Here is a 17020-nt window from a genome sequence, read left to right as displayed (position 1 = left end):
AACTTTGACCACTTGAGAGTATCCATGAAACACATACCATCATTGAAATAAGTAAACACAGTGTTTAACAACCTTAGGAAAAAAAGTGATAGACCTGCACAAAGCTTCCATCTCAAGAAAAAACTTATATTTTAGAAGTACTAATAATGTCATTTGGACATGTAGTTAGGGTTACACCTACATGATGGGTTGCTTTACTTATTCATTTTTCATGTTACCAATATTATCATTGCTTTCCTGCAGTCATGCCAGTGTTTCATCCAAGAAGTATATTTGCTGATCACACTCAAATTTTTAAATTCTTTATCCAGATTTAGAACTATGGCCACATGAAGGTACAAAACAATACGACTTTCAGAGCTGCTAATTGTCAGCATCTTAGCAACCACATTGTGTTACACAGTGAACAGATTAAACAATAAAACTTATAACACAAAAATTTCTATTTTCGGTTTTCTCAGACAGAAATATTCTATAGTCCTTTTATGGACATGAAGAAATTCCTAATGCCAGATGGAGCCAATATTGCAAGCTCACATTGCATCAGGAATTTATCAGGAATTAAGTATAGATTAGGGATTTTCAGAACTGCATCCTAATTTGGTAATAATCAGTCCATAAAAACTGATTAGAGATTGTCTGATCTTTTCAGTCAGATAAAGGCTGTGCTGTTTATTAACACTAACATATTAAACCTGGAAATACGACATCAGTTGGAGTAGCTCTATGAAGGATTGCTCAATTTAGATATAATTTCTTTTTTAATGGTCTTTATTTTTCCTTAAACATAGATGTCTTTATTACTAATATAGTAGATCATGTTCCAAAAGTAAGTTAATTTTTCTGAATTTGCATCTGTGAGTCAATTTTGATAGAGAGTGCATTTCTACTAGCTCTATTTCAATCATAGGAAGGAAGATGAATAATCTTTCACTCAGCAAGTTTCAAAAATAAAAGAATTAAAAGACAAATGACATGATTATCAGATAATGGAGAGTTAAAATAGGAAAATATTGAACAGATGCACCAATAAAATTCAGTTTCAATGTATAATATATAGTTTGGGATTTTTGTTTGTTTGTTAGTTGGGTTTTTTTCAAATAGAGTAGTTTGAGTTGGAAACGACCTTCAAAGGACATGTAATGTAACATCTCCACAATGAGCAGAGACACCTTCAACTCAATCAAGTTGCTCAAAGCCCCATCCCATTTTATCTTGAATGTTTCCAGAAATGGGGCATCCACCACTTCTCTGCACAGCTGTGTCAGTGCTTCCCCCACCCCTATTGTAAAAACCTTTGCCTTTAAACTATTATCCATCGTCCAGTTGCAGCAGGCTGGGCTACAAAGTTTGTCCTCATCCTTCCTCGGCCCTCTTCAAGGTGTTCTTGGCCGTCTCTTCTCCGGGCTGAATAAGGCCAGCTCTCTCAGCTGTCTTCACAGGAGAGGTGCTGCCTGTTCATGGGCACTCCAACAGGTCTGTCTCTTTATTATGCCGGGGGACCCAGATCTGGTTGAAGTCTGATAAAGTTTTTAAGAGGAAATGCATGAGGATTTTTTTTCCTGGTGGTGGTGGTTTTTTGGGGATGTTTTTTGGTTTTTGTTTCCAAGAAACTAAAGTAAGCTGTGTACAGATTTATCCCAGGAAGACCTGCAATTCTGTCTATTAGCAGCTCCATTTCCCCCCAGTCTGCAACTGGGAACCAATGTTTTTTTCCTTCTACCAGATATAGTTTAAATCTATTGTAAGATAACAGGATTTCATTGATTTATGATCTAAGAGATTCATAATAGAGAATTATAAAAGAAGATATAGAAACAATTATATTCCTTATTTGTTATTATCTAACATGTCAGACAGATTGATCCTAAACTCATTCCCAACAGTCCCTGCAGAAAGGCACAGTCTAAAGGAGCTCTTAAAAATATTCTCACAGTCATTTTTTGGAGACTGTTGCCAAACATCCCCACATTTGGACTGGTGCTTTAAATACAGGAAATTGTGGAGGTTATCTTAGTCAGAACAGACAATGTAATTTCTGCAAATGAAAGTTGAAGAAAAAAAATCATGAAGTATTACTTCAAATTAGTTTTTAAATCATTTTTCCCCTGAATTTCTGTTTTTCATTAGTTATTTTGTAACAAAACCAAATGGGATATTTGAAATGTTTCATTAAAACAGAAACCAGAACAACTCATCCAATATAAAATATATAATGGAGAACAGTTACTAAAGTAATGAAATTAAATTAATTGCATGGAATGGAAAAAACATTTTTCAGTTCATTATAATTGTATATTCATTTTAGTTTATTTTGAAAATATTCCAGTAGCAACCACAAATGAAAAAATACTAGAGAGTTTTAGAGTTAGAGTTTAGAGTTTAGAAAAAACCTATGTAGTTTTTCTCAACACAGAGGTATAATAGGTTCCTGATGTACTTAAAAATCCCCTATTTGATGTACCTGAAAAAACTGTCCTGGATATTGTTTTTATATCATTTAGGTGAGTTTTTTTCAGAACAGTTATAATAATGTTGATGGTTACTGTCCATTGATTCATGTATCTTTTTTTTTGCATTGCATCTTGTTAGATCTTAATCCTCTACTAGTAGTTCACAATAACTGAAGGTTAAAGAAATAAAAATTAAAGTGTTAGCAACTCCTGTTTAGATGAACAGTTTCTGAATTTTACTGAAGAATTTCAGGTTTTCTCTACATGGAACACTAAAGAATTTGTCATGGGATTAATGCAGTAAAACAGTACAGGGAACACAGTAAAAAATGAGGAGTTTTCAGAATGTTAACAAAAAGACTGAGCTGGATAATTACAGTTAAAACACTATAACAGCAGTTCTCATTAAAAGAATACTGTGTCTGCTATAACACCTACATTTTATCAATTCAGCTATTAATAATTACACTCAGTTACAGAACAACTTCTAAAGCAGAATTTTATCTCTGAAATACTCAATTACTCTATATTTTTGGCAGTAAAAATGCCCTCAATTTAGTTTCATGTTTGTTTAATAGTGAGTTTGATTTAAATTATTGTTTCCCTTCAGGATAGTTGCCATTTTAACCTCAGGACCCTACACATAACTGCTCTGGCTCTTGATGTAGAACTCCTTGAACACAATAGAAAAGTGGCTTGCAGAACTAAGGGCCTGGGTGGAATACCACTGCATTAAACAATAAAATTTAATTGATTGTGATGTCCTAGAACTTAATGTTCCAGTTTTACTGGACAATGAAAGCCATATATCAGAAAGAACTCTAGACATACAAGGAATTATTGGGTTTTTTATTCATTGGCTAGAGAGGAGTAATAATATTCCAAAGGAACTGTATTCAGAGTGCCATGGAATATTGTTCTTATGATGTTTGTTAAATATCACAACAGTAATCAAGAAAAATATTTGCTATCACAGTTGAGTCAACAAACCAAGGTGTTCTTAACGAATCTCTTTTCCAAAAACCAATAACAAAACATGAAAAACTCTTGCCTTTGGCTTTAATTTCTAGCCAAACACAAAGCATGTGTGGGTATCACATGCAGTGTGAAGTACATGAAAATACACACAAGAGGGTGGTTACTTTTGTGCACAAATTTTGCTTTTGGAGAATAAAGTTATTCCTTGGGTGATGCTCAGGTGTGTCGATGGTTATCTCTTCATCGTAGCTCTTGCATTCCTGTACGAGAAGGGAGCACAGGTGACCTCAGCCCTGACAAGTACCAGCTGTGGTAATTACCCAGCACAGCCTGGCCCCTGAGGAGTCACGGCTACAGCCAATAAAGACAAGTGTGAGAAAAGGGGTGGGTGAGCTGGTGAGGGGAATCATCATGGAGGATCGTGAGTGTGAGGATCAGGAAGGAGGAGGAACCTTGAGGAAAAGGGAATGAGAGGATCACAAAGAAGATGATCCTGGGGAGAGAGAATCACTGCTGTGAGGTCGGTCTGGGTCTGCAGTCAGAGCCTGTTGTTGGAACCTGCAGTCCCAGTCTAGCTGGGTAAAAGCTGCAGTCAGAGTCTGCAAACTGATCCCTGCAGTCAGAGTTTAGCAGGCAATAACCAGCAGTCAGAGGCTGCAAGGGAAACCTACAGCAGGAGCTGCTGCAGCCAGAGCCAGTGAATAGCTGGAGTCAGGATGGCTGAGCTGTGAAGAGGAATAAACCAGGACCCTTTTCATGCTGTGAAAAACAAGAAGTCTGTCTTGGCTCATTTCTACCTTCTAACAAGAGGGCTGCTGCAACACAGTTCAAGGTGAAATTCATTACAAACTAGTGCGGAAGTCTAAAATACCTCAGATGACATGAACTCTCAAAATACTTACTCCTCTCTATTGTATATTAAAAGAACTTCTCGCAGATGCAGATCACTCACTGCTAACAACTGAAATTAGATAAGATGAAGCCTTATCTGTCCTCATTTCACTGGGCCAAAGGGCTTTTAAATATACTTGTAGACTGCTGCAACAACATAAGGAACTTAAGCTATGGGATGGTATGATTTGAATATGTTTTTGGAAAATATATAAAATTTCTGCTTACATTCCCATTTTTGCCTGTCTGACTTTGGCCTTATTACTTAAAGCTTTATTTATTTAAGGGAAAAAGAAAAGATATGGCCTTAAAGGATTTTATATTATTTTCCTAATTTAGTTTTAAATAAGTTGTCAACCTGTTCCAATATAACTGTTAATAAGTGTCATGAGAACAGAACAAAGTGAGTAAGCAATATTTTGACAAATTCAATATATTCTGTAATGACTACATAAAATTTTCAGAATTCATTATCACAGGCAAAGTAGTGATAATGAATTCTTATTTATTCTTGTTATTTTTCTGTCATTAAGAGTCATTCCATATGAAACATACATCTAAAGTGCTTACTGGACAGTGTTTCTTTTTAATACAATGAAGTTAGTAATGAGCTTAATGAATGTAATAACTACTCAGTAACGCCACATAAAACAGTTATGGAACATAGTGTTTAATATTGGGTTATTTTATTTTGAAGAGGCACTTTCATTACATGTTTTAATTTATTAGTGATTAAAACTTCTACTCTCTATGTGAAGGATAACAGCAAATAAAAAAAGTTGTTGTATTTTTAGACTACTCAGTAGTAGTCTAAAGAAAGTACCTGAATCACTGAAATTGACAATGTCATGGTAAAACTTTATTCTGTACTTATTCCCTTACTCATCTGTGCTTTCCTTTCTTTCACCGTTTTATACTCATCAGTTCTGTGTTTCCTTTGAGCTGTTTTCTTAAACCCAGATGGATATAAGTATTTGATATAAAATTCTCTGGCAAACACCTTGTGGTCCATCAGGACTTTAGATATTTATCATTTTTTTTCCTTTACAGCAAGTGCTGTCTGTATAACTACTAGTCATTAGTTTTCCTGACTTACCTGAAAACAGCTCTGCCAGTCTCATTGAGCTTCCCAGGGACATATCCAGTTCTCCTGAGAAATTCTCAGGAGAGCTTGTAGGGGTACTTAGGAAGCTAAGATTTGCTAAGGTCCTCCTATGAGGAAAAAAAGCTCACTCAAACCCACATCCATTTATTTGAATCAATTCGTGTCTCAAGCAGTAATAAGGTACAATGCAAATGGAAGTATTTATTCACAGCATCCAGTGTTAACAATTCATGGTTAGGTTAAGGAAGTAGGCAGAGAAAAATTATGCTGAATCTAATGACTTTAAATAAGAAACACCTCACACTGCCCCCCCCTCTCTCCCTCTCCCCACTTCTGAACCCTTTCCCTGCAGATTATGTTAGCTGTTACAAATAGCCTCTTATTTCAAATATTACATAAAGAAGAGAAGATTTACACTTTTCATGCTAAACATATAGTTCTTATTTAAGAGATAACCTGGTCTCACTTATCAAGCATAGTAAGTATTTTTCACTTCATTGTATTGTAAATAGTCTAAATTGTTAAGCTATCTATCCCTTCTTATATTTTGTTGAGTTGTTTCTTCATTAATATATATTCTTCTTATATTCTTGCTTTCCCCAAGTTGTGACCTCCATCTCCATTTCACTTTGCCTTTCCTGTGCTCCTGATACTGAACTCATGCCAGCTCTGACTTGTTTCTCTTTTCCATGAGCCATTTAATTCACTAAAATGGCACACCTGGAGGGATTGGAGAGGAGAGGATAATTGTCTTCCATTATAGTCTTTAAATAAGATCACAAACGTTCCAGCAAGAATCCAAGTTGATATGTGTAAGGAAGGGCACTACAGAAGTAAAGGATTAAGGAAGGAGTAGTAAATGCAGGAGGAAGAATGGAGAACATTACCCCTCTTTAGGCAGCAGCTGCTTGTCAGAGCATCTCATGTCTGCGAAATTGCAGCCACAGTGTGCATGTTCCAGTGTTGAACCCTCTAACAGGGCTTGCAAAGCTGCACATTTACTTACAGCTAATGCAGCTCATTATTTGCTCTTGGTTAATGCCAGATATGGCCCTGGCCATCCTGGTGTGACAATGAGTTTGAGGTAATAAACTTCTAACATCCTTTTTTAATATATCAATACTCAATATAAATATTTACTTATAGAATATAAATAATACATACAGAGAGACTGCATATACAGACATGCATAGACATTGCCTTCATTTATTTGCTGCAATAATCATACTTTATGCCTTGAAAGACTTACTCCTGTTATTTTGTTGATTAGTGAGTGATGATCCTTGGAAGTTCTTGTGTGCACCTGTATCTACAGGCATGCTCATAGAAATATTTAAGCTGAGAGGATTGCAAAATGGAAAAAAGCTCTCAGCTGAAAATTAGGGTACAGTTTTCTTTCTTAATCTCCTAACCCAAAGACCTGTTGTGAAAACTTATTCAATTAAGTTTTTGCAGTGAGTTAGGGGCATGGTTGTGGGCATGTCAATGAGGTTATTCTGTACCACAGGGCATTTCTGAGGGTAGGGATAAGTGACTCTGACTTCCAAAAAGAAAAGTGTGGCGTCTGAATTAAAAATATGTTGGCATTGCCTACCATTTTTCATTGCCTTTGGGTCCCTGTGACCATTTTTATATATGAATCACGCTCTTTTTTGTATACTTTTGCCACTACTATTTTTCCTGTTACTGTTCCTATTTCATTGCTGTTTTAGGTAAATTGTTCTTATTTCAACACATGATCTTCACATTTTGTGCCTCCAGTTCTCAACTCCATCCCACTGGGGTGGGAAGGAGAAGGGGGGGAGCAAGTGACCAGCAGTGTGGTTTGGAGTCTTGGTGGGAGAACTAAATTGGGGAATACCATTCCTAAAAAATGACAATATTTTACACTATCTTCAAAACAAATAAATTGATAAATAAATTAACACATTCTAGAGAATAGAAATACCTGTGTGGTTAAGTGACTATAGAAATAGCTGAAGTATTCAAAACTCAAGCACAATAGACTTTATTGGAGTGCTTCTGTGTGGGTTTTTTTTTTTATCTGAACTAGTCTTTATAGAGTGTATTTTTGAATTTTAGTTTGTTTAGAAACCATTCAATTAATTTTATTCTATTTTACTGTGGTTTTGCACAAATAATATTACTACAACTAGGTAGATAGTTAGCTTAATACAACATGGAGAAAGTAGCTAAATTAGAAGAATAAGGGTAGATGAGTTTACAAACCACTCTAATTATTTCCTACATTTTCATGAAACTTAAGTGTCAGTAGTTTTATAAGATAAGATTATCTGCTTGTTATAGTCAAAACGATGTCAAGAACCTTGTAAAAGAAACACATTTTGGTTTATTTCTTCAGACAAAAGCATTAATTATTTTATTTTATTAACAGATCCGAAATCAAAAGCAAATTACGCCTCTCTAGATTAGTTCTCTTAATTAAATGTAGAATAGTTTTGTTATACCTGCATTTGGATCAAAGAATAACTACTAACTCCAACTAAAGAAAAAATATTTTGGTGGCAATCCTGTCAGTAATAATTTTGATAAAGCGTCACAATCTCTTGGTAATGCAATAGACTTCAAAGGACTTTATACTTCCTATACGTGACATACTATACATAAGGAAAACATTACTCCTTCAAGCCTGCATGGAAACAGAATGTCTTATTACTTGCATAAACAGTAGATTAGTGTCTGTGTGAGGAAATGATGGAATGAGAATAGAAATTAAAACATCACTTGAAGCAGTTTAACATTAAAAAATTGTCTTTGGCTTGCAATGATCAACAGAAATAGTTTCCTCTGCAGTCTCTGATCATGCAGCAGCCTGGCTGCCTTCAGATTTAGAAGGAGAATAGCTGGGGTTGTTTAATTATTTCTCACTATTTCTTGTAAGATGCAGTGTTTGCCAGCAGAGGTGTAGTATGATACTAATATAACTATAAAGCTCTCAAAACCTGGCCCTTTAATTCTTTATGATGCTGGAACAGGCACAGGAATTCCCTGAGAGTCTGTCTTGTTCAGTAGAGCACATCCACTATGCAGAAATTTGAGATTTTAAGTTCTATGTGCAATTTGCATTCTAAGCCCTCAGGGTAAATAGACTATCCTGTAATGTTATTTGAAAACTTATTTTTTGTTTGTTTCTTTTCTTCCCACAGGATTGCTATTTAACATGTCACTGAGTATTTGATACTCAGTGAATAAACAGCTGTCTAATGCTCCCTTCAGTCCCTTTCAGTGCATAGTCTCAAATACTGTTAAGCCCAGAGCATTCAAATATGTCACTTGTACAAGTGACATTTGGCAATTTTAACCCTCTAATCCTAGAAAATAAAGTCCTGGCTGCCATCAGTACAGGGGATGAAAACACAGCGCTCCACAAGTCAAATCACCTATTTCCAGAAAATGCACAAATAACATTATTCATACATATATATGTGTTTGTTCTTGAACAACTTGATTATGGTGATTTAGATTAGATATCACTTCTATCCAAGGTTAGGGGATATTTTTAAGACTATCCGTGCTAGGCCTTAAAATCAGTTCCAAAAATGCATTGCATTTTTTATAGTGGAGGTAGAATTCAAATATAACTGAGGAATTTAATTTATTTTCTATTACTTCCCATACAATAAATGTTTTCAGCAAAAAGGAAGAGAGAAACTTTCAAAATCCTTTTTAGACAGCATTTGAGAAATAGAGATCAAAGCATGAAATCTTTTAAAGAGAACTTCGATGCTAAGAAATATGGGGGGATGGGTTATCTTATCTGAATAGTTTGTCTGATACAAAGTAGTTCCAAGACTCTATCTAAATTTAGATTTAACACCTAATCTGAGCTAAAATTACTCTACCTGCGCTCATATGCAACAAGAATGAATACTATATATGTGCACTTGAAGTAAAGACATCTTTGCTTTAGTTGTACCTTTGCTTTTGTAGCCACATACCAGCACAAGTCCTGCCTGTTAGTATTTCCTGAACACCTCAGAAGGGTTGGTCACATTCCCAATCCTGTTGGGACCCTGTGGTTTACACAGCTGCCTGTATGGATCCCATGAGAGACCAAGGGTCCACACATCAGTCATGGCCAGAATAGCTCCAGTATGAGGGTGGTGAGGCACTGGAACAGCTTACCCAGAGAAGCTGTGGGGGCCCCATGCCTTGCAGTGTTCAAGGCCAGACTGGATGGGGCTTTGAGCAGCCTGGTCTAGTGAAAGATGTGCTTGCCCATGGAAGGTGGTTGTAACCACTTGATCTTTAAGGTCCCTTCTGGCCCAAACCATTCTATGATTCCAAGATTCCATTATTTTCTGTTGTTTTAAACTAAAGTAAGATAGACTCTTAAGCAGAAATTGATATGAAGTGCCACTGTTCAATTTACTAATATGGACATAACTAAACTGCTTGTTTTCCATAAATATTCAGCTGATACATAAAGGTAGCATGTAACAGTAAAGGCTGCACTGAGTCAGAGGAAGCACACGCGGTAACACCAACACACGTGCGGGCACTTAGTCATGAACTGTGGTATGTGATGCACCTCTCAGCTGGTCAAGCTCAGAGGAAACTGTTCTGTGGGACTGGGAGGGATCATTCCATCTGCAGAATGTGACCTTGAGATTCTGTTGAGCAGTGGTGTTCAGCCTCTCCATTGGTGACTAGAGCAGCTAAGTTGTAAGTGCATCCTCCAGCCATGGATTTGCATTTTGTATACCAGAGAAACAGATGAACATGTTCTAGGGACTTCTCCCACACACTGTTTTTCGCTATGGGCATTATATTCCTGTTTGTGGGACTGGAATCTAACTCTTCTTGACATTTCTGGTTTTTACTTTTCTCTGAGGAGCACACACATAATGTTATTGATTTATTTGTTTAATTTTGATATTTATTGTGTGATGGAAATAGTTTAATTGTCTCCTATTCCACGATTTAAAAAACAAACAAACAAAAACACCTGGAGAGAAGTAAGAAGGAAAAACCAGTTTCATATAACACCTTAACTTTTGGGTGAGGTACAGCTCTCCTTGCTGTATCAGTTCAGGTAATGATCTGCCACTTTTAGCAGTAGCCATGTCCACCTCTCTCTTCCACACACAACTTTGGGTTGCCCATCCTGCAGAATTTTCATGAAAATGATCAATTAACATGTAAGGAAAAATTTTACACTGTATCCACAAACTTTTGGATCTGCAATTACTGGAAACTCTGAAATTTTCCATATGAAGTCCCATAAACACAAGATGGATGCTATACAGTATAAATGCTATATTTTGTGTTGGGGCATCACTTTTGATGTCCACATATCAGCCACAGGATTCTCAGCTAATGCTCCCAGCATTTTTTAAATTTGTGTACTCTAGTGAAGAGGTTTTTAAAACCTTACAGAAAAAACCCCACACCACTATGCCATACAGTGCCTATAACTTTCTTTCAAGAACCACTAACAGTTTTTACCCTTTCTCACTTTCTCCAACTAAAACACAAACAGTATTGCTGTTAAAGAACATAGGCCTGTCCAGAGTTCAGTAGGCAGCTAAATGAGTGCTCTGCTAAAATAGGTTGTGTAAAATACTCTCTTCAGTGTCATTTTCATATTATGTTTCATAGTATTATGGGGAGATTTGAGACTCTTTAGAATCTTGCAGAATTCACATAGACATGAAAATATCTTATGTATTGTGTCTCTGGGAAATATCTGTTTATTAGATATGTAACTAAGGAAAGATCTGTTCCAAACGTGCTTTTATAATGCTAAAATTCATTGAAAGTTTTATTAATGTACTATGTATTTCATATTACAATTTCATATTTCATCCTAGAGTTTTGCCAGCTTTGAAATTCAAAGCTTTGGGTATAATAAATAGAGTGTTACTACTTGTAAAAGAGAACCAACCCCTAAAACAATGTTTCTAGAATGTAACTTTATGTACTTTGACAAACGAACTTTCAGTTCAGTGATAGGAACTACAGCCTATGTATAGCAAAAAACTTTTAGATTTAGCATACATTTCATCAATACCTAAGTACTAGCAAATATATATTCTGTATTCCACATACAGTTTTTTTTTTCTTTTCCTGATAGTTATATCACAGTACTTTTTACAGCTACATCCAAATTCTAAGTAGACTTGAAACAGAAAAAAACAGTTTGTGGTTTGAAATATTTTGAGTGGTGCTCTAAAATAGTCTAAAGTGTGTCTTAAAGAATATATAAAGTATAAAAGTCCCTCTGAATGAGATGTAGAAGTGTATAGAATATTTTAACCAACACCTCTAAGTACTATTGAATGCCTTGTCTAAAATGAAGCATATAAATCTTGTAGAAGACCAACCCCTTTTTTCAATCAAAACTGTTTTTAAGTAGAGTTTGGGTTTCCCTTATGTTGTTAACAAGTAGATAAAGAAAATGATGTAGTTTGCATGTCCTAAGTTGTAAAAAAAAAAAATACATTAATAATGTCTATATTTCAATATGTTGGTCTTGTTCTACTGCAGAAGAGAAAGGGATTCAGCCATGGTTCTAAGTAGACTTCTCCAGAATCATTATTTTTTAACATGATGAGTTTCCTAGTAATCTGGAATATTTAACAAACTCTGATACCTCATACTGTGATGAAAAAAAGGCAACTATTTCACTTTATTGATTAGTTTTGGAAGATGACTAACTCCCATTTCAGTTTGGTTATTTTTTAGCTCCAAAAATGTGTACTGTGTCTACTTTAGCAGTGGCAAATCTACCCTCATGCAGATGATATCTTAGCTGAGAATTTCTGATATTCATCAGTTTGACTTTAGTTTCAAGTGATCAACAGTTTTGAAAAGGAGAAACTTAGGTTAGTGTTTGTGTACTTCTCCAAATTTATTTGAGAGAAAAGACAAAAGAAAGAGTAACATTTGAAATCCAGAGCATGAGAGCATGAACATTCAAACAAAAAAGAGTTTCCCATCTGGTAAACTAAGATGTGAATTTACATCATGTTAGGTTCTCTATGGCAGCTACTTGATTAACAAAGGATGTAGTGTAATGATTGACAATGGAACAACCCAGTGTGGTCCAAGGGCCTGTTGCCTGTATTAGAAAAATTCTTTGTGCACTTTCTTCATATCTACAGTTGATGCAAGCTGGGTAGCCTGCATTCAGCTGTGCTTAGACTTCTCTTTGTTTTTATGAAATGTGTGTTGGACTTAGTATACACAAAATCAGTTCTACCAGCATAGTTACGTACCAGTAATTTACCTCCCAAACTTAAAATTAGATAGCATCTATAACTCTTATTTAACACTTTTTAATACTTGAGATTTGACTTCCTGTGAGGTAACTACCACAGCAGGAAGTCCGATGATGACATCTTGTCATAACTGGATAGGTTTAGTTTTTGCAGAATGTTTTGACACATGCATGCACACCTACACTTGCGTGTGCACACTCTCAATAGACTGTTTTTCTGCTTCAATTCATAAAAAAATAGTTTGGAAATACAAGTTTTAATCATAAAATGGATCGCTGTAATGAGAAAAAAACCCTCATATTTCTCTCAACGTAATAGTTACTTTACTAGTAATGCATTGAGATTAGATGACAGCAAATCATTGTGTTCTAATATAGTTTGAGATTTGAGGGGGGGTTCTCTTTTAAGTGGTGTACACGATTTTTTTTTTTCCATAAATATTAGAATATTTTTTCTTTTTCCAGGCTAAGTGGTATGAATCTACCTTCTCCAGTTATCAGCAGTAAGAACTGGTTACGACTCCATTTTACATCTGATAGCAATCACCGAAGAAAGGGATTTAATGCTCAGTTTCAAGGTAAGAAACCTATAAAAATACACCTTAGAAACTCTTTACCTCTAAGCATCACTAAAGAGGTGGTGGAATTTGATAATTATGTTTAAATATCACAGTCACAGTAAAAGCTGACTCATATTATTACTGCTCTTACCCTGAATATCTGTTTTCCTTGTGTGATCAGATGTCTCTAGGGATTTACTTTCAGAAAAAGTATGTGTGCTTTGCAATGCAGTTTGTTCTAAATATGTATTTGCTTGCTCACTTTTTTTATAATAAATTCATTTGCAGTCAGTCTGATCTTTGCTTTAAAAACATGCCTGGAATGCAACTTGCAGGAACTCAGTTCCACACAAAGGCAGGTTCCTATCTAAACATTGTCTTCCTTCATTATTCAAATCTAACTCTTATCCAGAAGCCACATTCATCATTTGGAAATTTGACTCGACCACAGTATAGTACAAATTATATTTCAGGCTCCTGCATATATTTGCATATACAACTTCAAAGGAAGACAAGAGGATGTCAGTGTTGCTGTCATTTCTACTTATGTTCATGGAGACAGTTTTTAAAATGCAATATTTTAGAATGGATTCTTTATTGATTTTTATACTTTATAAATCATTACTCAAGATGAAAGACATGGTCGTTACATTGAAAATAGAAAAGTTTCTTAATTTATCTATGCTTTTAAATGCTGCACTTACATGAGCTATTTCAATCCTTTTACACCCCACATCATCACATCCTTCAGGAGTTTAGACGTTTGTATTTTTTCCCTGAAACTGTGGGACCTCTATCATTTTTAAATGAAAAATACATTACAACAACTATATGTTTCTGGTGACTATGGCATGCATGTGCAACAAAAGCATTTAATATACATAGCTCTTTTACTTTAAAAAATATTTTTACTGTTTCAGAAAAAAATCGGAAATTTCATTTCATTTTGTCAACTTAGCATAAGTATGTGATCCTTTGCACTTACAACTTATTTTTTGCCAAAGTTTACCAAGGATACATTTAGAATACCACTGCTGGGGGTTATGAATGTAAATGCACTGCTTATGTTAACTCTGTGTCTTAAGCCTGTTAGAGTCCACAAAACCAATGTGATTTGTCCTGCTGATGCAGCAGAAAACTATGAATCAACAGAATAACAAGGGGGAAGATTGGGATGATGTAACATACACTGGAAAATAGCTTTTGTTCTTCTTCAGTATATCTTATCTCTGGACAAATACTCACCAAGTAGTTAAAACTTTTGGAAAATATCTAGGTAGATTGTTATTTCAGATGTGTCTCTCTTGATCTGCATAATACATCAGATACTGAGTATAAGCATAAAACTCCCTGATGTAGAATATACCTTGAATGACATGTGGAAGTGTCTTACTGTAATTATAATTCTTACAATTACAGAAATTTCCTTTCTTAATATAAATAAATCTTTGAATTGCATGCTTCTAAAATTTGTTGTATTTAATACAAAGATTTCTGAATTACACAAGAGATCATGAATTACATAGCTATCTCTCTTATCAGGCTCAATTGCAATTAAATAAATTCTTGTGTTAGTAATATAAACATAAACTTTGTTAAAACATAGGAGAAATATTTCAAGACCCATAGGATGAAAATTCTTAGTGGTATAAAAATCAGGTTAATCTGACAGCTTCATTAAGTCCTTCTTCTTACACTATATTATATGTGTATTTGGAAACTAAGTAGAAGGAGCAATATTTTCAGCTGGAGTAGTCTCCTAGTACAACAAATTGCACAATAGCTGAGGTTGGTAGAGACCTTGGTGCTCATCTGCTCCTGTGTCCTTCTCAGAGAAGGGTAACCTAAAGCAAGCTGCCCAGGACTGTGTTTTCACTACAGGATATTGTCCATCTGTGCGGGCAGGGCTAGGTTCCTGCTCTACAACAGCCATATCATTGGTGGGGGCTGCTTCTGGGGGCCAGAAAAGGCTGTGTGCACCCCCAGAAATAGCTCATTTTACCTCTCCATTGGGGAGGTTGCTGGGATCAACTCTGTTGGAATTATCCTCTGCTGCTTCTGCTCGTCCCCCTCCTGTTTCTCTGGGACGTGGCTTGGAGCCACTGTGGTAAAACACTGTGGTGAAGCCCCTGTGTTCTCCAAGGCATGGTGCTGACAAGAGCAGGACCACTGTGCTGCAGAGTCAGAACCCCAGCAGAGCCAGCAGCTGCAGCGCCAGTGCCAGAAGCAGCCATGTGGAGTCAAATACAGCTCCTGAACTGGCAGTGTGGCATGGCACAGACAATCTGGCTTTCAGGGCTTTGTCCACCATTGTTTTCCATTGTCTTGGGCTCAGGGACAGGGAGAATCAACCAGAGGAAGCAGCCGCACAAAGCTAAGTCAAGGTGGTGAACTCCTGTAGTGTGTAAAGAACCTTCTCCTTTTTAATACCTTTTTATTGATATTGTTGCTGTTACTGTCTGTTCCGTTCCTTATTCTGTTGCTTTTTTTTTTTGTTGTCTCAACCCATAGTCTCTATCTTTATCCTCCTCTTACTGGAAAGGGTGAGGGGAAGGGGAGTGGTTTATTTGGAGTTAATTTCTATCTGGTGTTAAATCCTCACACTAACCTAGCACATCTAGCAGTGCCACTGGCTTTTCAAAAGCAAGTCAGTATGGGAGGCAACATAACACACCTCTTTGAGCAACAATAGGATGAAAAGCTTTTTTCCTAGTAAGAGTTTAGATTATCAGATTTTTATATAGGTAGCATACAGATTCTTTAATTACTCTTTTCCCCTCATATCAATTTGATGTCATGTTTATTATCATCTTACCATAGCTATGTTATTGCTGTAACTTGGCATTTTCCAGTCAGCCAAAACTAATACTTACAAGCAGTCAATTTAATTTTCTTCTCTTTGTTTGATCTTAAATCAGGCAAACAGAATTACTATAATTGGTTTCATTAAAATATTGAAACTACGAATTGGATTTAAAGCTATGCATAATTAATTTATTTTTTTTCAGATCTTTCTAGCTTGCATTTTTAGCAATACTAAGTGCCCTATTTTTAACATGGTCAAGAAAACCAGCTCAGTGGTATAAAAAAATTAGCACTAGAATTGCACATCATAATGCATCAAGTAAATATAGTTTTAAAATACTTTGCAAGCTGAATTTTTAAATAAAATATTGTAGTATAAAAAGTGAATCCAAATGATTGATGTTTGTATTTCCTCTTGAATAATTTTTATTGTGTCATCTTCCATCAGACTAGAGTAGAAGTTTAGAGAAAAATTAAAAGTTTTAAAAATTAATGAGGTATAGAATTAAGAATTTGTTTTGGTATTTTGCTTTTTCCTCTCCACAAATACTTAGTTGTTTTGATTTGATTTTTTGTATTTTGATGTTGATTTCATCAGTAAAAATATTTATGTCCCAATTTCTCTGTGTCTAGGTGTGGAATTTTTTTTTCGTAGTTTCAGAGTTTCTAGTCAGAAGGAGACACAGTGTTGGATAACCCTGAAAACCACCAGAAAAAATCACATTGCAGTGACGTGCTCTGCCTTGTCTTTGTCATGACTGCCATACCAACATCAGTCTCACAGAAATGAACTCTCACAGTACATATCATTGGACACAGTTTTTCTTCTGCCTTGTTCCTTGGTGGCATTGCCATGGGGGGAAAGATGTTACAGTCATTTAATTATGAACTTTTTAAAAAAATGTTTCCTCTACCCTCACCCATGCTAATACATAAATACCCTTTGCATATTCAGTGGGAGTTGCAGAGAATATGATTTGTCTTA

General features: G+C 35.6%; 1 protein-coding gene across 1 annotated transcript in view; it reads left to right on the top strand.

The window, feature by feature from the left end:
* Positions 1–17020, top strand: part of CSMD1 (CUB and Sushi multiple domains 1) — a 1074318-nt gene that overhangs the window by 668953 nt on the left and 388345 nt on the right. Inside the window, exon 6 of the mRNA XM_063389341.1 lies at positions 13136–13248. Within this exon, the coding sequence (XP_063245411.1) occupies positions 13136–13248 (113 nt within the window). The remainder of the gene's footprint in view (positions 1–13135; positions 13249–17020) is intronic.

The sequence above is a fragment of the Prinia subflava genome, chromosome 2 (genome assembly GCF_021018805.1).
Source record: "Prinia subflava isolate CZ2003 ecotype Zambia chromosome 2, Cam_Psub_1.2, whole genome shotgun sequence".
Classification (NCBI taxonomy): Eukaryota; Metazoa; Chordata; class Aves; order Passeriformes; family Cisticolidae; genus Prinia; species Prinia subflava.
Note: the sequence above shows the minus strand (reverse complement) of the source record. Positions and strands in the feature narration are given on the sequence as shown.